Here is a 27,343-nt window from a genome sequence, read left to right on the forward strand (position 1 = left end):
CATCATTTCACAGATAAAGAAACAGGTACATAGAGAAAATAACTTGCTCAAAGTCTAACACTTTCAAGCCTACTTACTGTCAAGAAGGGGCCTTCTGGTCCCTCACAGAGCACCAGATTACAGCAGGAAGAGGAGGTGACAAAGGTGGCCTGCTCCTTCCCAGTTTGTCCATCCCACACCTTGATAGTCCCTTGCCCATCCACGGTGATGACCAGCTGACGCTCAGGGATAGTCAAGATGCTCCTCAGCGGTGCCCGCTGAATAGGACTGGACCAGATCTGAGTACCCTGGGAAAACAAATGCTCATCATTTACCATTCGTGAGAACTGCTACAGCAATATTGACATTGATATTGCTCTTCTTACCTTAACAATCTCCAGGGCTTTACCATTGCCTATGAAATAAAATAAATTCCTTATCCTGGCATTCAAGGCCCTCCCAAGCAACCTCTTTAGCTTTGCTCTGTGCCACTCTGTGCCTCCTGTTCCAGGAAAAACTATTCCCAACCCAACTATTCCACCCTAAAATCAGATTTATAGTGGAAGGTCAGTTAGTGCAACACCATCATCTTAAAGAAAAGTAAACTGGGTGGTAAATGTAAGATATCAATTCTGAAGGCAGGTCCTCTGACTTGAGAACCAAGTGCTCCTTCCTTATCCTCTTCTCTCTTGTTCTTCTCTTGGCCTTACTTATCATGAAGTTCCTAGTTCCTAAAATAGACTACCCTCCATTATCTGTCACATAAACACAGATAAAGCCTGTTAATCTGCAGCCTTTCAAGTCCAAGGCAGAAGCTAAGCTTCCTAAAAATCTGTTCTTCTAATTTATCCCCCCTTGAAAATCATCAGTGATCAGGATTTCCTCTTCCTCACATTTGTCACAACCCTATGCTGAGATCTCTCCTTTGCATTTAGCTCATTTGCCCTCACATCAATCAATCAAACATCTATTAAGTGTCTACTTTGTGCCAGACATCGTGCTAAGTGGTAGGGATACAAAAAGAGGCAAAAAATAGTCTCTTCCCTTAAGGAGCTCACAATCTAATGGAGGATCAAACATGCAAACAAATAGATATAAAGCAAGCTATACATAGCATAATGAGGAAATAATTAATAGAAGGAAAACACTGAAATTAAAAGAGGTTGAGAAAGGCTTCCTATAGGAAGTAAAATTTTAGTTGGGACTAAAAGGAAGCCAAACAATTCCCACAGACTTGTGATGGAAAAAGCCATCCGCATCCAGAGAGAGAACTATGAAGACTGAATGTAAATCAAAACATAGTTCTTTCACTTTATTTTTGTTGTTTGTTTACTTGTTTTTTTTTCTTTCTCATGTTTTTCCCCTCTTTTGATCTGATTTTTCTTGCACAGAATGACAAATATGGGAGTATGTTTAGAAGAATTGCATATGTTTAATCTATATTGGATTGCTTGCTGTCTAGAGGAGGGGAGAAAAGGAAGGGGAAAAAAAATTTAGAACACAGGGTTTTACAGGCGCGAATATTGAAAACTATCTTTGCATGCATTTCGGAAAATAAAAAGCTATCATTATAAAAAATAATAATAATAAAAGAAAGGAAGCAGAGAGTAGCAGAGGAGGGAGAGCGCTCCAGGCATGAAGGAGAATCATTTATCTGTGTATTTTTCCTCTCCCATTACTTTATAAATTCCTTAAAAGCACAGTCCATGTCAGATTTAATTTCCTAACTTTTGTATGTGACAGTGCCTTGCCTATAGAGGTGTTTAGTTAAGTGCTCACTGAATTGAAAAACTTTATCAGAATGTTCTCTGCAATTTCTGACTTAATAAAAATTATCTTTCCTTCAAACACTTTTCTTATTCTCAAATTCTAAAACCACTTGGAAGAAATTTAAAAACCATCTAGTTAAACTTCCTTGCCCTAAAGAGAGCCTGGGAACCCAATAAAAAATGGAAGTAAATTACCCAAGGTCACCTAGAAAATTAGTGTCAAAGCTGATACTCTTCCCTGAACTTTGTCTCCGTATTTATATCACCTCAATGATTTAGCCAAACTCCACACGTTGAAAATCTTGACTCAGAGCCAGATGAAGCTTTTCAGAGATTACATCATCAAATGAAACAAGAGACATATTCTCAGGGTCACAAGCCCTCTGTGCCCTTCACTTTCTTCCATATTTACTGAGCTGGAGAACTAAGGGGGCAGCAGCAAAGCCTCTGAATCTGAGATCCTGGTTGGAGGTCTGACTCTGACTTTAACCAGAAGCATGACCAAGGAGGGATCTTGAGTGTCAGACCAAATGATCTCTGAGGTCCTTTCCAGCTCTGACATTCTATGATTTTAAGACAAAGAAAAAGATCCATGACTTGGACAATGTGGGAATCAATATGGCTTTCTTTAGTTCTTGACAGATATCACCTCCTCGTCTGGGGCTATAAAACAAAAGAACCCATTTTGAGGTCTCTTCAGTCTTCTGTTTTTCTCTCTCATGTGAAACAGACTTGATATTTCATGAATTAAGTTGTTTTTTAATTGATTAATTAAATCAATTAATGGATTAAGTTGACTACTTCATGAATTAATCTCTCCCAAGGAAGTAAGCCTCCTATCAGAATCCTAGAGTCACTAAAATGGAAGGCAGACTTCGAAAGGAGGGTGGGGAGGGGAAGGTCATTATTCACAATACAAAAGGTCTTTGCTCTTTCACTAAAGTCACCACAGTTGCATTGAAAATAGGAGTTTGCCAAGTACATTTAACAGAAGCATCAAATGATGCGAAAATATGCTTGGTCCTTCACAGAAGTCAAAAGCTTAGAGATTTAGAGTTGGAAGAGATCTTAGAGGCCATCTAATCTAATCTTCAAATTATATGTCAAATGGCTTATCCAGAACATGCACAGATATTCTCTGCCTGATTTCAGCTGAATTTGTGTTTGACTCAAGCATTTGGGTGCATCAGAGATGACAATAAACTCTCCAGCAGCTTCCAGATCTATATGACATGACCTAAGAATGGGGTGTTCTGGTGTAATGTGGCAAATCCTGAGTGTGTACCTCTGTCCTTCCCCCTTTCCTGATGCCCCCCTTTCCAGTCTCATATCTTCATAGTAGCTAGGAGGTGAGGTACCCAGCCCTCTATCCACTGTACCACTTAGCTACCTCCATTTCCCTTTGTATCTAGGCTTTATTACCCTACTTAGAATGCTCTCTTTTTAACTCTACATCTTATAATCCCCTAGTTTACAACAAGGCTCAGTTCAAGTGCCAAATCTTTTCCTGATTCTCCTACCCAGAATCCTTCTCACCCTTCCCCAAAGTGATTTTATACATATTTTCATGTATTTAATTGTTTCTGTATGGCTTCTTTGCCCTGCCTCCTCTCCACAATAGATTATCAGCACCTTGAAGGTAGGGATTATTTGGTTTTTAACTTTGTACTCCCTGAATCAAGCCTGGTGCCTGGCACAAAAGCAGCACTGAAAGTATGTTTGTTTGAGTTAAGATCCAGGAGCATTACAAAGAGATTATCTGGTTTACAAAGCATATCACCACAACATTCCATTAAAAAATGGTCCTCCCTCCTAAACATAACTTAGTATTAAATTAACAACAATTTTATACATGACCCAAGGATATGTCCAGGAATATATTACTTGGTACCAATTTTATACTAGTGAAGTAAACTTTGAATTAGTGGGCAGAGTCTTACTGAAAGAATCATGTTGTTGTTGAGTCATTTAAGTTGTGACCAACTCTTCACAACCCTGTTTGGGCTTTTTTTGCAGGGGGAGAACACAGATATTGGAGTGATTTGCCATTTCTTTCTTCAGTCAGTTTTACAGATTAGGACACCGAGGCAAACAGGATTCAGTGTCTTGCCCAGGGTCACATAGCTATTAAGTGTTTGAGGCTGGATTTGAACTCATGAAGATGAACAACTGTTCCGGACTAGTCCCAACACCCAACACTGTGCCACCTAGATGTCCCTATGATGGGACCACAGAATGATAAAATTAGAGTTGGGAGAAACCCAGGTTATTTGTACATTCTTCTTATTTTGCAAATTAGGATACTGAATCCTAAAAAGCATATCAAGATGCTACTTTACCATGCACTTAAAAGTAATTCTTATTAACTAATATTAGAGCCAGTTTGGCATAAATGATAGAGTACTGACCTTGGAATCAAGAAGGCAGGTTCAATTGCTGGCCTCTGACGTTGTCTAACTCCGTGACCTGAGAAAGTACCTTAACATTTGTGTTTCTCAGGAAACTCCATAGAACTTATTTAGCAAGTCACACAGAGGCTTTGATCCATATTAATGGGAGCAGTTCCCAGACCTGGAATTTCTTTGGTGACAAAATCACAAGAAGAGAACTGAAAATGAGCTGCACCAAGATTGCTGTTGAGGAAGCATTATCCCCCTACTGAGAATTACCACAGATCTCTTTCTTTGCAGGACTATTTCTAAAAATGTGGGCTGGGCACAATTAAATTTAAAATACTGAGCAACATCCACTGCAATTCCAGGAATCTGTCAACACGGCCTTTGCATCAATTAGGTTTTTGGCTGGGAACACCGCACCTCCAAGCCTCCTGCTGGACTTACCTCTTGCACATTCCAGGCACGGACAGTACAGTCTGTTGACACAGTGCATACCACTGACTTCTTCTGCCCATCAAATGTGTGTTCACCGGCTGAGAGGTAAGCTATTCCATCTATCTTTCCTGAAATGAAAAGCAAGTGGACCCCTTTTGACCACAGGATGAAAATAACCGAGTTTCTCTACTAAAGGCATCTGAGAAACTCTTAGCCTGCCCCTCTCTTCAAAACATTGAGTTGGCTGTAGAATGATTAGGAAATTGGGCTTGAGGTCCCTCAGCAAGTATGACTTGCTTAGGGGAAATGCAATGAATCCTAGTATTTTCCTATGTTCGGGCTTCAGTTTCCTCATCTGCACAATCAAGTTGGATTAGAGAATATATATATATATATATATATATATATATGTATATATATATATATATATATATATATATATATATATATATATAAATTCCTTGTATCTAACATTCTACATTGCAAGGCTCCTTCTATGCCTTAGAGCAGTGGTCCTCAAACTGTTTAAATAGGCGGCCAGTTCACTGTCCCTCAGACTGTGGGAGGGCCGGACTATAGTAAAAACAAAAACTCACACTCTGTCTCCGCCCCTCAGCCCATTTGCCATAACCCTGTGGGCCGCATAAACGTCCTCAGTGGGTCACATCTGGCCTGCAGGCCGTAGTTTGAGTCATATGTGATGTTTAAGTATTTTATATTTGAAGGTCCCTTCCAGCTGAAACTTCAAAAGTCTCTAATGTTCTATGTTAAAAGGTCCCTTCCAGACCCGATACTCTATGATTCTAAATGAATTCAGGAAAAATTCCAAGTAGAATCTCTCCCCTGAGAATGTGAGCACATAAAAGAATCCATGGAAATTTGCTCAAGGAAATGTATTGAAGTCAAAGAACCCTAAGATTTTGCTGAATGTGAGCATTATTAGAACAAATGACTTTGCAAGTCTGCAAATATAGCCGTCGCCTCATTTCTCCCTTGTTGTTCCCTTCTGTTTCGTGGCAATCCGTGTTTTAAAACACTAACTTTATAGCCCTCGATGCTTTCTTAAAAGGTGCTCCCATATATCATCTTATTTTCTCTTATGACAAACTATGAGTTAGGCAAGGCAGAGACTGTTGTCCCCATTCTACAGATGAGGAAACTGAGGTCCAAGAGACTAAATATCTTGGCTAGGATGACATAGCTCACTAGAGGCAGAAAAAATACATTTCCTGAATCTAGCTCTAGGATTCTAAATGAACTATCATTTAGGAAGAATTCAGGATAGAGAGAATTCCTCCCTTGAGAGACAGCTCAGAATTTAACCCTATGTTATAATCTCTCCTGATATTAAAAAAAAAAAACAAAAACAATATGAATGTTTTCTTCTTATCCAATTCTATAGTCATCACAATAAAAGGAATGGGAAGGAGAGGTGGGAGCTAGAATATTTCTTTGGGCCTTGGACTATGAGTCAAGAAGATACTCAAATCCCACTTCTTTGAGGTATGATCTTGAACAAGTCATATCACCTTGCTCAGACTCAGTATTCTCTTCTGCAAAAATGGAAATAATATACCTCTTACTTGCTGTGAGCCTTCCATAGGATAATGTATGTAAGGCATTCTACAAACTTTCAAGTTATGTGCGTGTGTGTGTATGTGTGTGTATGTGTGTGTGTGTGTGTGTGTGTGTGTGTGTGTGTGTATGTGTGTGCTGGCTGTTGTGTTTCCTCTTAGTATTTATTACCTTCGTGCCCTGAAATGGCTTTGCAAGTGAAATCTTGCGAGGGCCTCCCACGGGCCATTTGGTGTTCTACTTGAGAACGTTGGAGATAGTACTGTTTCCATGTCTGGGGTCCTTTACTTGATTGAGAAATGTTACAAAAAGTCCATCTGCTCAGGCTCAGACTCCTAAAAAAGAGCGACAAGGTTTCATTTGGGTCCCAAATGATTTTTCATGCTTCTCACAAGCAAGTTGTGGGAAGAGGGTGGCCAGGGCACTCAGGCAATAAGCATTTATTAATGTCCCCCCCCTTCTCACTCTATAGGAACTCATAGTCTAACAACTAGAGAGACACGTGCAAATAATTATTTAAATACAAGCTACATACAGGGCAAATTGGAAATAATCAGCAGAAAGTGAAATGAGCAGAACCAGATCTATACAAGGCAACAACAAGATTATATAATGATCAATTCTGATGGATGTGGTTCTCTTCAACAATGAGATGATTCAGACCAGTTCCAATGATCTTGTGATAAAGAGAGCCATCTGCACCTAGAGAGAGGGCTATGGGAACTGTGTGGTTCACAACATAGCATCTTCACTCTTTTTGGGTTGTTTGCTTGCATTTTATTTTCTTTCTCATTTTTTCCAGTTTGATTTGATTTTTCTTGTCCAAGATAATTGTATAAATATGTATGTATACGTATATATATGTGTATATATATGCATATACTGGATTTAACATATATTTCTACCATGTTTTACATATATTGGATTACTTGACATCTAGGGGATGGGATGGGGAAAGGAGAGGAAATTTGGAACACAAGATTTTGCAAGGGTTAATGTTGAAAAATTATCCATGCACATGTTTTGTAAATAAAAATACTTTAATTAAAAAAAAGAGAGAGAGAGATTAGCAAAGTAAAAAAAAAAAAAAAAAAAGGAAATAATCAGCAGAGAGAAGGAAGAGATCTGGAAAAGCTTCTTGTGGAAGTTGAGATTTTAGTCCCAACCTGAAGGAAGCCAGAGAGGTCAGGAGGCAGAAATAAAGAGTGAGATTAGTACTCCTCAGGGATCCTTGCTTGGAATTTAGAGATGGAATATGTGAACTATAGCCAGGGACCCTAGATCCCCAAAGTTCATAGTGGTGAGAAAGATGTAAAAAGTCTGGAAAGATGACAGCTCTTCTCAGCAACACAATGATCCAAGGAGTACAAAGGACTCATGATGCAAAATGATATATATAACTAGATAAAGAACTGATAGACTCTGGATGTAGATTGAAGCATACTTTTTTCATGTATTTTATTTCGTGTGTGATTTTTCCCTTTTGATCTGTTTCTTCTTTCAAAAATGTGATTAATATGAAAATGTTTTACATAATTGAACATACATAGGGAGGAAGGGAGAAAAATTTGGAGCTCAAAATCTTGTAAAAATGAATGCTAAAAATTATTTTGACATGTAATTGGGGGGGAAATAAAATGCTATTTTAAAAAAAGAAGACTGGGGAAAGGGAGGAAGGGGACAAGTTATGAAGGGATTTGAATGCCAAACAGATGACTTTATATTTGATCTTGGAAGGCTAGGGAACTAGATATTTATAGTGTGGGGAGAGTGATCTGCTCTTGAGGAAGTTTAATTTGACAGAAGGGCTGGAGTGGGAAGAAGGATCCTACAATGCCTACAGTGATGCTATTCTTGATTATAAAGCAGGGGAAACTTTGTGATTTGGAGGTCACATGTTTTCATTATCAGGAAAATTACCACAAAAATAACATTCAGGTACAAAACTTTGGGCTTAGGTGAACCTCACTGGAGAGAGAAAGATGAAATACATATTGTTAAATTGGACATTTATTTATTAAGCACCTACTGTGTTTGAAGTGATAAGGATACAAACAAGGACAAAGGGGGGGAAAAACCCTGTATGGTACATGCCTTCAAAAAATCTTACATTCTATAGGGGGAAAACAATAGAAAAGCCATGCAAACATGTACACAAAATAAATACAAAGTAATTGGAGTGAAAAAGGAGAGGAGAAGCTTAGCATTTATGGCTTTCATGAAGGATCATGAAATGATCTTTGTCCCAAGAATCACAGGACATTTTAGGAAACACTGGGTTAGAACTAAAAAGCAAAAAAAAAAAAAATCCAAAGAGTTACTAGAGTGACTTCCTTGAGTTGCAGTTTCTTCACTTATAAAATATGAATTACAATATTTTCACTACATATCTCATGGGTTCGTTTCCGGGAAATGCATAAAGATCAGAAGAACATTATTTACTAGGGAATAGCATCAATTATACTAAATATACATATTTTTCAAATTCACAGCTTCTTTTTAAATGTCACTTGTCTATTATATATACTTACATAATTTTGACCCATCATCTTCATCTTTTTACATTAAATGATAGCAAAATTTATGGCAATACACAATAGGTATTCATAACCATGTTGGTCTTTGTCCTTGGCCACAGGAAACAACCTCAAATTCTTACTAAATGCTTAGTAAGAACCATTTTCCAAAGAAGAGTAAGTAATTCAACCAAAAGCACCTAGGAGTCAAAGCCAAGGTTAATTAAAATCAGCCAGGTGTGACCATAAAATAATGCAGCTGATTTTTAACATACATGCTAGAACTTGTTTTGTTTAAAATATAAGTCGTCCCTTTTAGGATACTCCCCAAGGGGAGAGTGTGTGTGTGTGTGTGTGTGTGTGTGTGTGTGTGTGTGTGTGTGTATGTGTGTGTGTATGCCTACCACAATGCCATATCTCAAGGCATCTTTGGACTTTCCTTTTCAAATGATTAAAATTGTTTCTCATTTTTTCCTTAATCAAAGATCCAACACATACCTCATTCCATTCTTCTGAGGTTTTTTATACAATATTCCCTTTTTATATTTAGGATAGGTACTTCCATCGGCATTTATTATGGAATATCAAAGAATCAACAAGAATTTATTTAGTGAATTATTATTTAAGAAAAGTGTGCTAGGTGCTGGAGACAGCAAACCAAAAACAAAATACAAAAGTGTGCATGTCTCATACAGCCTAGTTGAGAGAAAGACAACATGTAACATATATTGGCATATATAAATATATAGAAGACAATTTGAAGTTGGAGAAAGGAGGGAGGTAAGTATCACCAGGTAAGTGCGACAACAAAAGTTTTGTAATTCGGGAGAAGAGAAGAAGAGGCCTTTTCCCAGAATTGTGGACAGCCAGCACAGAGATGGTAGCTGGAATGTCATGTACAAAAAAGCAGACCACAGGGTAGGTAAAGGTGGCAATGTGAAGTAATTCTGGCAAAGAAGGCTGGACCCATATTGTGAAAGGCTTTAAAGGTCAAATAGCAATTTGTATTTGAACCTGGAGGCAATGCAGAGTCAAGGAAGTTTACTGAGTATAAGAGTAATACTGTCAGAATTGGGCTGAAAGGTAATCTGGCTATTCAGCACAGGATGGATTGAAGTATTTGATGGAGGAATGAATGCAAGAACTCAATTAGGAGGCTACTATGATTGTCCAGGCAAGAGGGCCTAAGAGTGTGAGCTACCGGGGTGGACTTGTGAGTGGAGAGAAGAGGATAAATGCAAGGGATGTAAAGTATGTGCTATTAAAGTGTTCTGGAGGCCCCGGGGGTGGGGGAGGCGGGGAAGGTCCCTTCCAGTTCTAGATCTATGGTCCTATAATCATGTGCAAAGCCAGATGTTGATTCTTCCTTGCCTCTGCTTACACCCTTCATTTTTTTTTCTTACTTTAATGCTATAATTAGTAGTATAATTACATACTAGTGCTAACAGCTGGAAGAGCTTTTAATGTTTCTCTGAAACAAATAATGCTTGCTCTTTATTTTAGATGCTTTTGGTCATAAAAAGGGTCTTCATATGCCTTTGCTTTTTTAGAGTGTTATAAAAATGATTATGAGAAAAAGTGAAATTCTCTAAGTTGAATTGTATAAAAAGTAGCAAAATATTGTGAAAGTGATTTTTAAAAAATGAAATTCTCCAATGACTATATTACAAGAAAAAACAAAGTGATCATTCATGTCTACTACATTTAGCAAAGGGTTTGTTATAATCATGTATTTTTATGGTTTAATTGGTAATATGATTCTATTTCAATTTTCCTCTGATGTAAAACAGTTCCTGAATCCCTTGCATGAATCTAACCATAATGATGGAGTCCTTAAATATATCACTGATGCCATACTATAATGCTATTTAATATGTGTGCATCAATATTGTTATATATTCCTTAGTGACATTGAGCTACAGTTAGTTTTCTTTTCTACTCTGTCCCCCTCATAAATTGGGCATTAGGAGCACTGTTTTGGTCTCCTTGACCTGTTTTCTAGGTCACTTGTTTTCCACAATGGATATCTCTCAACTTCTTTCAATTTTGATATATTTTACCTTTGCTCTATAGTCTTTGCTGAATTACCAAATTTAAAAATTATTTCTTTTATTTTTAAGCATATACATAGCTATTTTCCCAAATTCTGTTCTAAGCTTTGTATATCTTAGTCTATTTGGACTTCCAGACACTCTTGGGGTCTTTGTAAGCATGCCTTTCTCCTTTTTGGGTTCAAGATTCTAACTATTATTTAATTACTTTTTTCTTTAGGGTTGAATCCTGGGAATCTCTGATCGAAATCTTCACTCTTTTAGGACTTTTTTTTTTTATCCTTTCCTCAGGCTCTCTGATATATAACTATATCAATAGAGATAGTTATCAATATCTATCTATCTATCTATCTATCTATCTATCTATCTATCTATCTATTCATCTTCCCAGGATTCAACTCAGAGAAGAAAGAGAAATTGAGGAAGTAGGAGACAACAGAAGAAGAGGAGAAGGTTAAGAGAAAGGGTGGGGGGGGAAGAGTTAAGAAAGAAAGAGATGTGGAGAATTTCTTTTCTTCCCAAACCTGTTTAGGAGAGGAATCTGAGGTTTCTGCAGGTTACAATGAATTTTTTTTTTTTTTGAGGAAGAACTGGTAAAAACCCTTTTTGGATATACACTCCAGCTGCTAACGTTCCAACATTCTCCTGCTCTCCAGCCCCTTTGAATTTTCACCACATGGAACCTTTAATGTCAGACCTAGAGAAGGGTGGGTGGGAATGGAAAGACCAGATGAACAAAGTGAAAAAACAGCAGGCGTCTGAGAGTAGTGACAAACACTTCTAGAGCTAGTAAAAGGTCCTCGGTAGCTAGCTGGCCCACCTGAGGTTAAGCTAATCTCTGGGGCTGCTAGCCTGCTTACTTCCCTCATCCTCCCTATCAAGGGGTGTGATAGGGGCAAGAAAGGTATGGTAGGGGCAGGAACCAAGTAGTCATGCAAAATAGTGGGAAAGTGACAACATGGTCCTGCCATTTTAAAGTCTTTTATATGAATTATCTTTGAGAAAGTCCTTTTCCTTCTATTCTTTCATTGTTCATACTTCTTACTTTTTTTGAGGTGGTAAAGGAGAAAGAATTAAGGGCACAGCCTTTCATGCCATTTGTGTAAAATTGTGAAAATATTTGCCATATAAAAAACCTTGCACTTGATCATGTATCTCCCCATTGTTGTTTCAGTCATGTCTAACTCTTTGTGACCTCATTTGGGGTTTTCTTGGCAAATATATTGGAATGGTTTGCCATTTCATTTTATAGATGAGGAACCGAAGTGAACAGGTGACTTGTTTAGGGTTACATACCTAGTATTTGTGTGAGGCCAGATTTGAACTCAGGAAGATGAGCCTTCTTGACTCCAGGCCCAGCATTCTATTCTCTTTGCTACCTTCTATCTTTCCTTGCCTACTGGTTGTTTCCTAGCTGTCAAACACATTCAAGCATCCTCTCTCCTTAAAAAGTCCTCATTAAGCCCTACATCATTCTTAAACGATCTTCCTATTTTCCTTCTCCCTTTCTCAACCAAACTCTCTGAAAAAGCTGCCTACACTCATTACAATCTCAACCCACTTCAGCTCTTCTCACTCACTCACTTCTCAACTCAGTATTCTGGTTCCCAACTTGATCACTCACTCTAAACTTCTCTCCAAAGTTAGCAGTTATCTCTTATGTGCCAAATTCAATGAATGGTCTTTTTTTCTCTGAATATCCTTCTTGAGTATGTTGTCACTAAGTGATTTTCCTTCCCCCCTCCCTACTTCCTTCTTGAATTCATTCTTTTTCATGAAATAGCTATTCTCTTGGTTTTTCACCTAATTGTTGGATCATTCCTTCTGAGTCTCCTCTCCTGGGTTATCACTTCTATAACACTTTTTAACTTTGGATTAAGTCCTGTCCTAGGTTCTCACTTGGTGACCTCATCAATTCACATGAATTAAACTATCATCTTTATGTTGATGATTCTTAGATTTCTAAATCCAATCTATTCTCTCTCTTGAGATCCAGTCCAACATCATCAAATGATAATTGTACATCTTAAACTCTACCCATTTAAACAGAATCCATTCTCCACCCCCAATCTTCCTCTTTTCCAAATTTCCATATTTCAACTGAACGACCATCTTCTTAGTCAATCAGGTTCACAACCTTATTATCACTTATGACTTCTCCCTTTCATATATCTCACCTATGTAGTCACCAGCCAATTCTCATCATTTCTACTCACACAATATGACTTGCATTCAACCTTTTTTCTTCACTCAAATCCACCATCCTACTTCAAGCACATATTGTCCCTCCCCTGAACCATCACAATAGCCTCCTAATTGGATTTTCTTTACCCCAATTCATCTTCTACAAAAGTGTCAAAGTGATTTTCCTAAAAACACAGTTCTGAAAACATCATTCTCTTACTCAAAAGAACTCTGATGGTTCCCTTTTTGCTTCTATAATCTATGATCAAATAAAAACTCCTTTGGAATTTAAAGCCTCTTTTTTGATCTGGTCTCAATCTATCTTTTCAGCCTTATTATATTTTTACTGTTTATTTCTCCCCCTTATGAATACTGTGATCTAGCCAAACTGAACTTTCTTACTTTCCCACATTTATAACACTCCATATATAACATCCACAATTGCATCAAAATGCATTCCTTTCCTCGCTCCACCTATTAGAAATCCTAGTTTTCATCAAGGCTTAGCTTTATTATTATGTTCTTTATGTGGCCTTTCTTAATGTTCCCCCAAATCCTAAAGTCTTTTCTCCCATCTGACTTTCTATCTATTTCGTATGTATCTATATAACTATATGTGGTTTTTCCTGCAAACTAAATTATAAGCTCTTTGAAGGCAGATAGGTATAGAATTGAATAGACCCTAGATCTGGAGTGAGAAAAACCTAAGTTGAGATCTGACCTCAGACACTTACTGTGCATCCCGTGCAAATCACTTAACCAGTCTGCCTCAGTTTCCTCATCTGTAAAATAGAGATAATTATGTTACTTTGTTGAAGATTGTTCAGAATAAAATATGGTGTTTACAAAGCATTTGCAAGCCTCAAAGTGCTCTATAAATGCTTATTATCATTATTATTATCCAGATAGTCTGGTTAGAACCCTGGGAGGGGTTAGAAGAAAGAAGGGTTCTAGGGGAAGGGTGTCATGTAATATAATTACAAGGGTGGTATAATGTCACAGTGGACAGGAAATATGGCTCTTCTCTAGAAAGTGGCCCTTCCTTCAAGAAAAGGGTCTGCTACACAAAGAATTTTTAATGATCCATAAGTTATCAAAAGACATATAATACTACTGTACATTAAAAGCAAAAACCCTTCATAATAAACAATAAAGCAAATACCCTTATATGGAAGAATTTGCATAAAGGTAATATGAAGAGAAAAAAACACTAAAAACCAAAGGGAATCAAGAAAGTTTTCATCTAAGTTCCAGTACTTGAGCCTTAAAGGAAGTTAAGGATCCTTTTCCATCCTCTTTTCATTTGAGAAATTTTATTCAACCCTGGATATATTGGTATATAAAATAGGTAGGTGAATCAAATATTTATTGATAATAAGTCATAATTTTGTGACCTCTCCCCATTGTGACCTCATATGGGGCCATAACCCACAGTTTAACAAGCTTGGTATAGCTAGATACATAGATAAATGGAACCTCAGATGCCATTTTGCAGATGAAGAAAGGTTTAATAACATCTCCAAAATCATGCTGGTAGGAATTGTTAGAGGAGAATTTGATCTCAGGTCCTCTGTATCTAAAGCTGTACTGCATTACCTTTCTAAAACATTGGTAAAGGAATATATTACAGAATATATTTGGGCCAGTCTCAATAAAGGCACAGAAATAAGAGATGACGTTCAAATATAACAGGGATCTGGGCATTCCAGAAGAAGACACAGAATACCTGCCATGAAGATAAAGCCTGAGCTCTCAATGGCCAGTAAGCTAGTCTGCCTGAAAGGTAGAATGCATGAGGAAGAGGAGGAATATAAAATGATTGGAAAGGCAGAAAAACTGAAGGAGCATTGATGAATGTTATTATCCTATACAAACCATCCCTGACAAATGAGAAAAAAAATTTCACAAGTCCTATCTCCCTCAATCATTCTCCTCTGCTCTTTTTATTGCCCCATAAAAAAACAAGGCTGAGCAGAGGGCAGGTATTTGGTAAAAGGCCAGTAGATTGTTTTCTTTCCCTGAGCCTCCAAACCTTATTCTTCCTTCCTTCCTTCACTCACTCACTCACTCACCTCCACAGGAAGGCAGACTCGGCAGCTTCATTCCAGACCTGGGGAGAGAAAAGGAGAAACATTCTAGGAAATATCTGTTACTCTGGTCTCTTGACTCATTCTCTAATGGTTTATTTAGAAGTAAGTGTCCTCTCAGGGAATTGTTGTTTGTCCTTCATTCTTGTAAGTGAGGGAGAGCTGTGCAAGGTCACCTGCCTCCCTTTCCCCTCCAGAGTCATCTAGATCCAATGGCAAGACATAGATCAGGATGACTGGAGATGGTCCTGGATCTTCCCAGGGAGTAATCCTAAGGAAAGGAGAATGCCTCAGTATACCTTCTGCCTTTCCAATGTTCTTTTGAAATCTCAGGCTTATCTACACAATCTCAGGCCCAAGTTGCCATAATGTTACTCCAACACTAGGGAACATGGAGGGTAGCTTTTCAAGGAAAGAATTTAGAATCAGAAAATCTAGGCTCAATTCTTTTCTCTATAAGCTGTTAGCTTTGGCCAAATCACTGAATTTTAGCTTGGAAAAAAAGGCTTTAGCTGAGGTTACTTTTATTTTCAAAAAAACCCCAGACCATTGATTCCCTCTTTTCCAATAAACATCAGGTCTCATGCCACAGAAGAGCTTCTGACCCTCAGCTCAGACTACCTGCCAATACAAGTCTCTGATCTTTAAAGATGGAGATAAGGGACTATTCAGTGGATATGGAAGACTGGAAAGAAAATGACATCATCTGAACTCCTAGATCCCACCCCTGGTCTATCTAAAACAAATGCCAATCACATAGAAAGCAAACCAGAGAACTAGCCAAGAGAATCCCCTCCCCCAACCTTTTCCCCTCGGGTTATGCGTTTGAGGAAATATCTATTTTTTAAAGATGTCCTCAAATCCTATTCTCCCCCAAAGCCAAAAAATGAGGTAAGCATAGTGAAAAACATCGAACTGGGAATCAGATCTCCCCCACCTCTGCCTCTGCTGCCAGGTAATTTTCCCTCAAATCCCCCTCGTGATCCCATATCTAGGGTTATTCCACTTAGCTTACATTCAGGAAGCATGGCAGGGTGTGTATGTGTGTGTAGGGGGGGAATTGGAGGGAGGAAGGGGGCAGGAGACGGGCCTGGCGAGACCCCGGGACCTGCACATAAAGCCTCTCCAAATGGCCCGAGGAGCAGCCCTTTCGGTTCTGCTCCGTATTATAAAGGGCAGAGATGGCAGGGGCTGAGAAATTGGGGAATCCCAAGGTAACCAAGAGAGATGATGTCATCCACAGGCCTCTCCTGGGCCAGAAGCCCGGGACGGCTAGATGGGCTCGGCCCGGACCCTGCTCTGACGCGGGGGTGTCCAGGGATTCAGGTCCTGTGCCTCCGCCCAAACCCTGCTAGTCCCACGGAAGCCCAAGGACAGCGCCGCCTGGCTCGACCCCAGCGTTTGGGGGTGGCGGGGCGGGGGAGGGGACGCGGATGCACAGGGCCTCGGGGGTACCCGGACTAGACAGGGTGTGGGATGCCCGTCGGGGTCGCGGGCGGGCGGATAAACAGGAGCTGCCGGCCCGTACCTTGTCCACCTGGGCCGCGCGGAGCAGATCCGGCGGCTCCAGGAAAGAGAAGACGTGCAGAAGCCCGTCCAGCGGCAGCACTGCCGGAGTCCCCATGCCGGGCCCGGCCTGGCCAGTCCCTTCAGTCATCTTCCGCCAGCCCCGCGGACTTCTCCGAGTCTCGGTCCCTGGCTACGCCCAGCCCCGCCTCCTCATCGCTTCCGTCTCGGCGGCCCGGGCCTGTCCCCGCCCCCAATGCTAGACTAAGCGACGATGCTCCGATTCGCCCCGCCTTCCCCAGCCCGGCCCTCCCGGCCCAGGCTCGGTCGCTGTGGCCCCGGGAGTCTCCACCTGGCCTTCGCCCGCAGGATTCAGCCTAACGGCCTTGCCTAGGCGGAAATCCCGTGCTTCTGGCCCGGCCCCCTAGGACCTCCTCCCTTCCCATCACACCGCACCCCGCGCCCCGACCCCGCAGCTCTCCAGGCACCCGGGCAGATAAGGCTCGGATCTGGGTAACTGGGCGGAATGGGCAAGTGACCCCCCTCCCCCCCGCCGCCGGGGCAGAACGGCCCCCGCCTTCGGGATCTGTGTTTTTCCACATTAAATCCATCATTTTATTGTCTGCATGCGTGCGTGCGTGTGTATGTGTGTGCGTGTGTGTGTGTGTGATGTGTAACTACACAGGCCTCTTCAAATCGCTTATTTCGAATGACCTGATACAAATACAAACCTTTACAACATCACCACCCAGCTTGTTGTAGTTATCCGGTAAGTAAGTAACGGGATGGCTGGAGATGTCAGTCAGCCCAGCAGTCAATCACCTTGAAACATCACATCTCCACCTTAAGATAAAATCAAGGAGCTCATTTTTTTAAAAGGGACCTAATTCATTTTCCAATTACTCTTTCTAGAAGAATTTTTATCACTATCTCCAGGCAGGTCTAGTTTTAGGGTAATGAGCTTATTCTGTGTTCTACAATTCTTTGTCAAGGGTTGTAGGTAGTTGATTTTTAAAGACTGAAGTATTTAAATTCTTAATTCAATTGTTTTTTCAATAACACACCAGAATTTTCTCCAAATAATCATTTTACAAGTACAATTAACGTCTCAGATACATCCTCACCTGTCATAATTGAAAACTATCCTGGTTTAATTAGACCACATCTAGAGCTCTGTGTTCAGCTCTGAATGCCACATTTTAGAAAGGGCTTTGACAAGCTTGAGGCAATCCAAAAAGAGCAGCCACCAGCGGGGCAAAGCCTCAATCATGTGCTGTGCTGTAAAAGGGCAGATGGAAGGGGCTGAGCTGGAGGGGAGAATCTGATAACTCTTCAAATGTTAAAAAGCCTGGCACTGTGGAAGGGAGATGGGGCTTTGCAGAGAGGCAGATGTTGACTTATAAGGGAACACTTCTTAATAATAGGAGATGTCCAGAAGTGAAATGTCTTCAGAAGTAATAAGCTCCCCATCCCTGAAGTTCTTTAAACAAAAGCCAAGGTGCTCTATAAGAATATTAATGATATTGTTCTGGTATGGGTTGGACGAGATTAGACTGAAATTTTGAAAGTTTATAATTTGAATCTCCATCTTCCAACAGCAAGTCCATAGATACTAATATGTCATCGATTTGGTGCCTTAGTTTTTTATGTAGGAGAATGAAACATTCACAGTAAACACAAAAACAAAATATAGAATATATTCATAGGAGTGGTATAAATAAGAGGTCTCTCTGTGCATTCTAGTCCATTGTAACAACTCTGAGATTTAAAGAGGACTTAAGAAAAAAAAAGTCCAAATGCAAAGAGGTCTTTATTGGTTAAGTTGTAACTTGTAGAAGGAAAGACAATGTGACATCTTGAGGCAACTAAAGATGGGAGTGTGAAGGAAGAAGGGGAGGAAAGACAATCCACAGGATAGTTTGATAGTGCTTATTCCCTAGGGCAGTAAGTACATCAGTACAAATTCCTTCCCCTAAATTTGATAGGTGGACTCCCAGATGCATAAATCAGACCAACTCCATGATTCAGAAGAAGGGTAAAGGTTTTGTAAGAAAGGGCCCAATTGGCTAAAAATTCCAGGAAAAGGAAGGGGATAGGCTAAGGAATTGGGGCATGTTTAAGCCTGTTACAAGAAAGTCTAGATCTTGAATATGTGAAAGTTTAGAGTAGTAGGGGAAGGTTTTTAACTGAATTAGAAAATCATAAGAAATTCCATTTGAATATTCTATGTCATGTTCCAAATGCTAAAACCTGTGTTTTGTGTGAAGGCATAAAAGTTTTGTGACCATTTATTTAGTATAAGTTATGGAGAAAGAACAGGGAACAGGCAATGACTAGAGGAAGAATGTGTTGCTATGGGTTTGAGCACAGAGCATAAATCTCAGAATTAGAATCTTAGCAGTCACCCAATAATACTGCTAATCTCTTGTAGAAACTCCCTTAACAAACCCTAGGTGATAGGATATCCACACTCTAATTATATCAGAAACTGAAATGGATCAATCCCAGAACAGAGAAACATATACCGACCAGTCAGGTTTCCTGTTTCCAAGCTAAAATTATAGAAGGTTTTCCCAAATGAATATGACGAGTTTATTTTAAGGCAGCAGAGATTAATCAAGGCGGTAATAATGACTTGTGGGTTATAGAAATGAAGAGACAAGTTTTTTTCTCTTCTGTTCCTTCTACTATGCTGTCAGCTGGTGAGAAACTGGAACTATGGGCTAATATCTGATTGATGGGGGCAATAGCATGTATAGAAACAGTCAAAAGAGGATATATTATTCTAAGGGTTTGATGATAGTTTTTGATAACTCTAAAGTATATCATTGCTTTCTTGTGAGCCTTCTGCTATATTTGCTGTTGCCCTTATAAAAGACTTGATTTCCCAGCTCCCTACCTTTGCACAGATTATCCCCTCATTCCTGGAATGCTTTCCCTTCTCACCTCTGCTTCTTGGAATCCCTTGCTGAGGCTCAAGTCCTCCTCCTTCCTATGCCCCCCCCCCCCATTGTTAGTATTATCTCATTATCTCAAGTTACTTTGTATTTACTTCTCTGTTGTTGCCTTGTGGTAGAATACAGTCTCCTTGAGAGGAGAGATTATATCTTTCTATGTATGAATACATTCTATGTATTCATCTTTAGTAACTCAATTGAAGTGACTTAGTTACCCTTAGTTACATGGCATACAAATGTTAGAAGTCAGAACAAGAATGGTATCTCAAGATCCCTTGATTGCAAATCAACATCTTTCTTCTACATCCCAGTGCTTCTCTAATATCTTCCAAGTTGAGCATTTTAAAAAATTTTATTTTTTATTATAGCTTTTTATATATAAAACATATACATGGGTAATTTTTTAGCACTGACCCTTGCAAAATCTTCTGTTCCACTAGTTGAGCATTTAATGGTAATATTTGCCTCTCTGTTTGGAGCAGGACTTGAGCCATAAGCTCATAACCTACCTCATTAGTAAGGGCCAAAGGAAGAGATTAGGGTATAACTAGGAGTCAAACTTCATAATTTGGTTAGAAGTAATCTGGTCAAATTAGTGGGAAGTCCAAATCAAATTGCAGGCTGTTTTCAGGGAATTTTAACTTTACTACTTTAAAGAACTGGACATTGCTAAGAGAAATAGGGACTACTGGACAGAAGAGACAGACAGAAAGTGAGACATAGAGAAAGTACAGTTTATAAAATACCCACCTTGTGAGAAAAATGCTTATTAAATAACCAAATATTGGGGAGGTCCAGGATTTTTTCCTTCTTACTTTCCCATTCTCTATTAGGTTAAAGCAGCATTTGAAGAACATTGCTGATGAGAGTGGATTGATTTTCTCCTTAATCTTGTTCAGACTCCATCCAAGTGAGGAAATCCATTGTGTCCTATTCAGGCTTGGGTGGGTAAGTGGGGGTTTACCCTTTGTTTAGATTGCATGAGGCTGGGGGGGGGGGAGTCTGGAAGAAAGAGTGATCAAAATCAACTTCCCTAGTCCCTTATTAGAATAGGTCCACATCTCATTGTAATATTCATTCTCTCATTATTTGTTAACCAATAAGAGTTGACTTCCAGTCTCAGGAATACCCACTTTTCTAATAGCATATAAGTTGTTGAGTGGGTTCCATGCCAAGGGTCTTTGGCATTTGAGAATTTTTGTAATTATTCGCTAGCATAATTGGGAAAATGATTAGTTACCCAGAAACTATGGCTCTTGAACTTTTCATGTATTACATGTGCATGGCCAGCCATACTGTCCAATAAAACATTTACCCATCTACCTTCTAAAAGACTTCTGGGCCCTCCTGCTAGGATGGAACTTTAGTGTTAAAATCAACACATGGAGAAGTACTGGTCTTTATCATAATTTAAGCATGATAAGCGTGAAATGATATGAAAAGGTATGAAAGACCAAGAGAAGCTTTGAGCCAAAAGCAGGAAACCATTTGCAAGAGCAGCAATTCAGGCTGGGAGGTCAATGCTGGACAGCAGACAAGATACGAGGAATTAGGGGGAGGGTGGGGAGGGGAGCTGACTGTTTCCTGAATAAAGAATGTACATTTCTCTTGACTCTTTGGTTGTTTCAGAAGTCATGAACTTTCTTAAAGATGCTACTTTCACTGGCAACTTCTTAGAATAGAACTCTATTTCCTTTTCCTGAATCAACAAAATTTCAATAAGTATTCATGGAAGAAATAAGTCTAAAGCTGAACTTTGATGGCTAAGTTGGATTCAAATAGGTAGGGAAGAAGGGGAGGGCATTTGAGGTGCAGAGGGGAGGTCTGTTGTTCAGTCTCTTTGAGATCCCATTTGGGATTTTCTTGGCAAAGATACTGAATGAGTCTTTCTGACTCCAGGTCTAGCACTTTATCTGCTTCGCCACCTAGATAAGGAAGGTTCTGAGATTCAGCACTAGCCCAGCCCCTTTTAGAAATGTTCACCTATCTGGATTGGCATGTGCTTATCATGAAAGCTGTCTATAAAAAAGCAGTCGGTAGTTTGAAATCAGCTCTTGGCCAGCTACAACACATTTTTGCCTCGAGTCTTTCCTGGGTTTGTTTCATTATTGAACACAAAGTCCAATAAATATTTTCTTTTAACATTTGCCTGTTGTCTCTCCCATTGGACTGTGAACTCCTTGACAGCAGATTTGCCTTTTGCCTTTCCTTGTATCCCAAGTGCTTAGCACAGTTGATGATGTATAATAGTATGCACTTAATAAATGCTTATTGATTGATTTTAAAGATGAGGAACCCAAAGCCTTGAGAGTCACCTTATCTAAAAGTCATCCTCTGAATGCTGAACACTGATTTAAACCTGGGTCTTTCCCTCCATGTAAGGCTGTTATCACCATCACCTGCCTTCCAGTTATATCTGACATTATGTTTCTTCACTCACTCTTCATTCCAAATGGATCCATCGTTACTCCAAGTTCAGCCTCTTGCCTTTGTACCCACTATCCCCCAAGCCTGGAATGTACCTCTTAGAATATGTTCACTTTGTCTTCCAACTTAGCACTGGTGTCACCTCCTATATTAAACCCTTACCAATCCTTCCAGTCATTATTGAACTCTCCCTTCTTATATTAGCTTTAAAAAAAAAAAAAAAAAAAAAACTTATCTAGAAACAGCTATTTGGGGTAGTGCATAAAGTACCAGCCCTAAAATCAGGAGGACCTGCATTTAAATCTGACCTCAGACACTTAAAACTCCCTGGCTGTGTGACCCCAATTGCCTCAGCAAAAAAACCAAAACCAAAAACCAAAAACAAAAAACAAAAAATTTATCTAGAATACAACTATGTCAACACTCAAATGTCCCCAATAACTTGTACATGGTAAGTATTATAAATATATATTCAAATGAATGGAATTTAATTCAGTTCAACTCTCCTTAATTTACAGGTAAAGAAACTGAAGGCAAGAGGTTAAATAACTTTTCCTTGGTGCCAAAGCTAATGAATGATTAAATTGGATTTTATTCTTGGGCCTTTTCCCTGAAAGCAAGTCTAGTCCTATTTTCCACCTCAAAACTGCTTTTTTTTTTTTTTTTTTTTTTTTTTGCTAAGGCATCGGAGTTAAGTGACTTGCCCAGGGTCACACACTTAGGAAATTAAATGTCTTAGGCCACATTTGAACTTGGGTCCTCCTGACTTCTGGGTTGGTGCTCTATCCATTGTGATCTATCCACTTAGCTGCCTCAAAAGTACCTTTCAAATGAAAAGACACAGTAAGATATAACCCACAAGTCATTGTAATATCAACGCCATATTTCATAAGTCCCTGAATTCAGTGGGTAAGCAACAACGATGTCACAATTGAATGCCTATTAGCAACAACACATGACAAATATAAATCCTTTCAATATTTGTGTATACCTTTAAGGTCAGAATCATGCATGTTTTCATACTGTTGTATGTCTCATTGTTGTTTTTATTTCCTCATTTAAATGAGAATTCCCTCCAGCAGTTCTAATCATAATCCATCTAATCTCATCATGATGGACTCAGATTACAGAGGGTTGGATGTTCAGTCAGGAAGATATGTGTTCAAATTCTGCTTCTGATACTAGCCAGCTATGCCATCATCCGAGGCAATATGCTCAAACACTCTGAACTTTGGTTTTCTCACTGGTAAAAACAACAACAACAAAAAAATAAGACTTGAAGCATTTCTCCCTCAAGTTTATGAAACTCATGTGAGAACATTTGCAAAGTATCTCCAGTTATAGAGAACTATAAAAGGATCAGTTATTACATTTATTTTGATTTTCATTATTTAAAAAAAAATCCTTCAGGTTGGATCAATCTATTCAATGTGCTTGGGACCTTCATCTAAGTCTCTTTTCCTGAGGTAGGAATCTGTAAAGCACATGGTCTATCTCCTGTTGTCTGCTATCAGTAATTGTCTCTCACCTCCTTTTCCAGGCCATCCACTCTTCTCTACTCCTTCTGGTATACAAGTCATTGCTAGTGATAGGCTAGTCTACTCATATCTATGAGAATCATCTATCTTCCTTCTTTGTAACCTATGGATCAGGGTTCTGCTGAAGTTCTGGGCTCATATGAATTGGACTCATTTGGGGCTGATTTCAAGAGGGTTCGTTTCTCTCTTTGACTCATTGTCCTTAAAAGGACATTCCAGGAAAATCTTATATTCCCATAGCATAGATCATGCCCAGATTTCTTCAAAAGTAGGTAAAAGGACCCCCACAATAATATATACTTTTCTTTCTTTCTTTTTTTGCTGAGTCAATTGGAGTTAAATGACTTGTCCAGGTCACAAAACTAGGAAGTGTTTGAGACCAGATTTGAACTTAGGTTCTCCTGACTTCAAGGCCAGTATGCTAATCATTGTGCCACCTAGCTGCCCCAATAATATATGCTTTAAAAGTATAACATGAATGTTAGATATAACTCCCACAGAAATGCAAAAGACATAAAAGATTCAGAGGATCCCATGAATAGATAGATATATAAGCACAGAGAGCACTTAAATAGTCCCTCCAGAAGGGGACTGAGTTTGTTGCTACTCCTAATAATTCATAATAATAAAGATAAAAGTGATAATAGCTAACATTTATAATAGCATTGTAAAATTTGTAAAGTTACATATATTATATCATTTGCTTCTTACAATGTCCCTGTGGAGTATTTGCTCTTACCATCTCTATTTATCAAATGTTGACATTGAGACACACAGAGAGGTAAAGTGACTTGCTCAGTTTACAGTTATTAAATCTCAGAGGCAATATTTGAATTCAAGTCTTCCTGACTCCAAGGCTAGCACTCTATCTAGAGTGCTACCAGCTAGGATATTAGGGTAGCATTTTGACATTTTGGTGTAATATCTCTCTTCCACAGTCATACACAGAGTCCCTACTAGGTTCATAATGGCACCTCTGTGTTTTAAACTCCCACAGAAAAGTAAACTTACTTCGGAGGTTGCTAAAGAAACATTCCCCTTACTATCAGATCTATGATGTCTTAGTAACTATTTGGCCTTTCTCTCCAAGTAGGATGCCGTGCAGAAATGTCTCCCAGGAATAAAATAAATCAGATAATTATCTTCCTCTAAAGAAGGACCAATACCAGATGCTTATGTCTGGGAACTCTTGAACATGGGGTCATGTATATGGAATTCCCAAAGCTGTTGTTTGCTAGAAAAATCTTCCTTTTCTAATTAGATTAGATTTTAAGATCAAATTGCTAAATCAGGATCAAATCTTGCTTCTGATTCTTACTAGGTTCGTGATCTTGGGTAAGTAATTTAACTTTTCTATGCCTCAGTTTCCTCATCTGTAAAATGAAGGGGATAAGCCTTAATAGCCTCAAGAACACTTCTATCTTTAAATTGATGATCTTGAAGGAATCCAAAATCTCTTCTTCTTTGCGTAAGGGTTCACATACAGTGTCCTTGAACTTCCTTCTCAAGCCGCATGCGAATACATTCTACTAGCCTTTTGATGTTCCCACAAGTCACCATTAACCCCCATTTGTGATAGGGGAAAGGAGGGAAAATTCACCTCCTCACCACTCACCACTTGAAAGAAAATGCCAAGGGAAAGGGCAGAATAGAAGATCCAGAGACACTCGATAGTTCTGTGTTCAGGCACATGAAGTAGCTAATATTGACAATTGTCAGAAGGTAGCATTAGTCTCTGAAATCTAATTTTTATATCCCCAATGAGCATACTCACACTTAATGAGGAGGTACCTTTCAACTCTCTTCAAACAATGGTTTATACTTTACAATCTCATCCTTGAATGGACTTGTAACTCTCCCTTCCACTTCAACTACTACAAATTCTGAATAGTAAAGGGTTAAGAAGTGAATTAATGAATGAAAACAAATTGTTTACAGGTACCTAGTATTGTGCTAATCTTTGGTGCTACAAATACAAAAGTGAAGACTTTAAGAGCTTCAAATAGGGTAAGGTAACACATAGGGAAGAGTAGTAGCCAGGGAAGAATATTTTGGTATGGAAAATTACTGGGATGATTGAGTGAAGCCACAGGGAAATTGATTCACACCCCTTTTCCAGGAGAAATGACAGAGTTCATTTGATGATAGTGAAATGTTATCACACAGTACCTTATGGCTAATTCCATTGGCATCATTTTCTGTGTTCCCAGAGTACCACAACATGTATACAGTATTGTCACTGCAGCAAGAAATAGCCCTGAATATGAGACCTGAAGATCTGTGTTTGAATGCTTACTTTTGTTTTTTTACTAGCTGAGTGACAGTGGGTAAGTCCTCTAATCTTGCTGGAGAATGCTGGAGGAGAGGAGCAGAGACTGAACTATATTCACATTTCCCCAGCCCAGGACTTTAGACTATTTAGGATGATATGGTCAAAAGAACTCTTTCGAATTAGGGGACTTAGTTTCAAATCTAATTTCTGCTACTCTAAGAATAATCATGGGCAAAGAACCTAATGTCTCTGGGGCTCAGATTCCTCATCTTTAAAACAAGGGAATTGTTACAAAATAGTCAAAAATAAAAATTGTTAATTTACAAAGAATAAGCTTCTTCTTAAAAAGAAGCTTTCTCTTTTTCTCCCTTCCTCTACTTATTTCTCCTTCCTCTCCCCTTCCCTGCTTATCTCTTCCTTATTCTCTGACTCCTTTACAGACGTGCAGGCTTGTGGATGGATTATTATTTAGTCAAGGCTGACTCTTTGGAACCCCGCTTGGGGTTTTCTTGATAAAGATTGTGGAGTGGTTTGCCTTTTCCTTCTCTGGTTAATTTTACAGATGAAGAAACTGAGGCAGAGTTAAATGACTTGTTTCAGATCATACTGTTATTTAGTATCTGAGCCCAGATTTGAACTCACAAAAACAAGTGGTCCTGATTGAAAGCCCAAGTTCTGTGCAATATATGGCGCCACCTAGATGCCATTGCATGTGATGTAAGATTCCTTCATTGTTTTGATTGGTTTTGCTGAATTCCCCTCCTCTCCCAACTTATTTTTCTTTTCTTTTCTTCTTGTTATAAGGAATAAATCTCTGAGAAAGAGAGAGCTAAGGATACGGGAAAAATCGAGGTGACATAAAAACAAATATTAATAAATATCTGCTTTTTTTTTTATTTGAGGGAGTTGCAATAATTCACTTCAAAAGTCCCTCCATCTTTAAATCTATGATCCTATTACTTTAGTGTTTTCATATATAAGATGATAATAACATAACTGCCCAACTAACCTCAAAGGCTACTTTTTAAAGTTTCAAGACAATATATTTGTAGCTCATTGTAATTATAGGGCGCTGTGTACATAGAAAAGATTATTGTTATTACTACCAAAGGCACCTGCCTGTGACTCAGGTCTAGTGCTCTAGAAAGTGGTTTAAGAATCATTTGTCAATGTTTATTCTAAATTCTAATTCTGGTTTTCTGTTTTCTCTTCTCAGTGACTCAGTTATTTACTTCAGGGTACCTCCTTTTTCTTATATTAACCAGAATAATAATCACTTAATTTTAAACCACATTTTGTCATTTCCACATCACTTTAATGTATGAGTACAGATATGTTTTACCTATGTTATGGTCTTGATTGCCATTCTAGTGACCTTAGCATAAGATGAAATGAGACTCATTTAAGATGATTTGTTCTTTGTAAATCTATGTTCCCTACTAGTAATCACCTCATTCTTTTCTAAGAACTCACAAATTATCCTTCTAATAATATATATAAATTTGACTTCTTTTGTATAACTTTAATTCTTGGGAGATCCTAGGGAAAAATGATAAAAGCAGTGTGATATAGTGGGAAGAGTATTTGGAAGAGAATTGTCAGGAGACAACTGGGTTTATGTCCCACTTATGACCCTTACAGTTATGTGACC

The 27,343-nt window shown here is 38.9% G+C and overlaps 1 protein-coding gene across 5 annotated transcripts in view; it reads right to left on the reverse strand.

Moving 5' to 3' along the window:
• FBXW12 (F-box and WD repeat domain containing 12) overlaps window positions 1–27,343 on the reverse strand; it is a 71,998-nt gene that overhangs the window by 16,896 nt on the left and 27,759 nt on the right. The window contains exons 2-7 of one of the 5 annotated variants that reach the window (XM_074283667.1): window positions 26,253–26,367; window positions 16,521–16,739; window positions 14,978–15,015; window positions 6,326–6,489; window positions 4,589–4,707; window positions 78–287 (exon numbers count right to left, since the gene is read on the reverse strand). In XM_074283667.1, coding sequence (XP_074139768.1) covers window positions 78–287; window positions 4,589–4,707; window positions 6,326–6,489; window positions 14,978–15,015; window positions 16,521–16,649 — 660 coding nt within the window. In that variant the 5' untranslated portion in view covers window positions 16,650–16,739; window positions 26,253–26,367. Of the gene's footprint in view, window positions 1–77; window positions 288–4,588; window positions 4,708–6,325; window positions 6,490–13,639; window positions 13,688–14,977; window positions 15,016–16,520; window positions 16,851–22,521; window positions 22,560–26,252; window positions 26,368–27,343 lie in introns of those variants that run through there. The other 4 variants (XM_074283665.1, XM_074283666.1, XM_074283668.1 and 1 more) reach the window with 4 other exon arrangements.

Source organism: Sminthopsis crassicaudata, chromosome 1, assembly GCF_048593235.1.
Source record: "Sminthopsis crassicaudata isolate SCR6 chromosome 1, ASM4859323v1, whole genome shotgun sequence".
In the NCBI taxonomy this organism is placed as follows: Eukaryota; Metazoa; Chordata; class Mammalia; order Dasyuromorphia; family Dasyuridae; genus Sminthopsis; species Sminthopsis crassicaudata.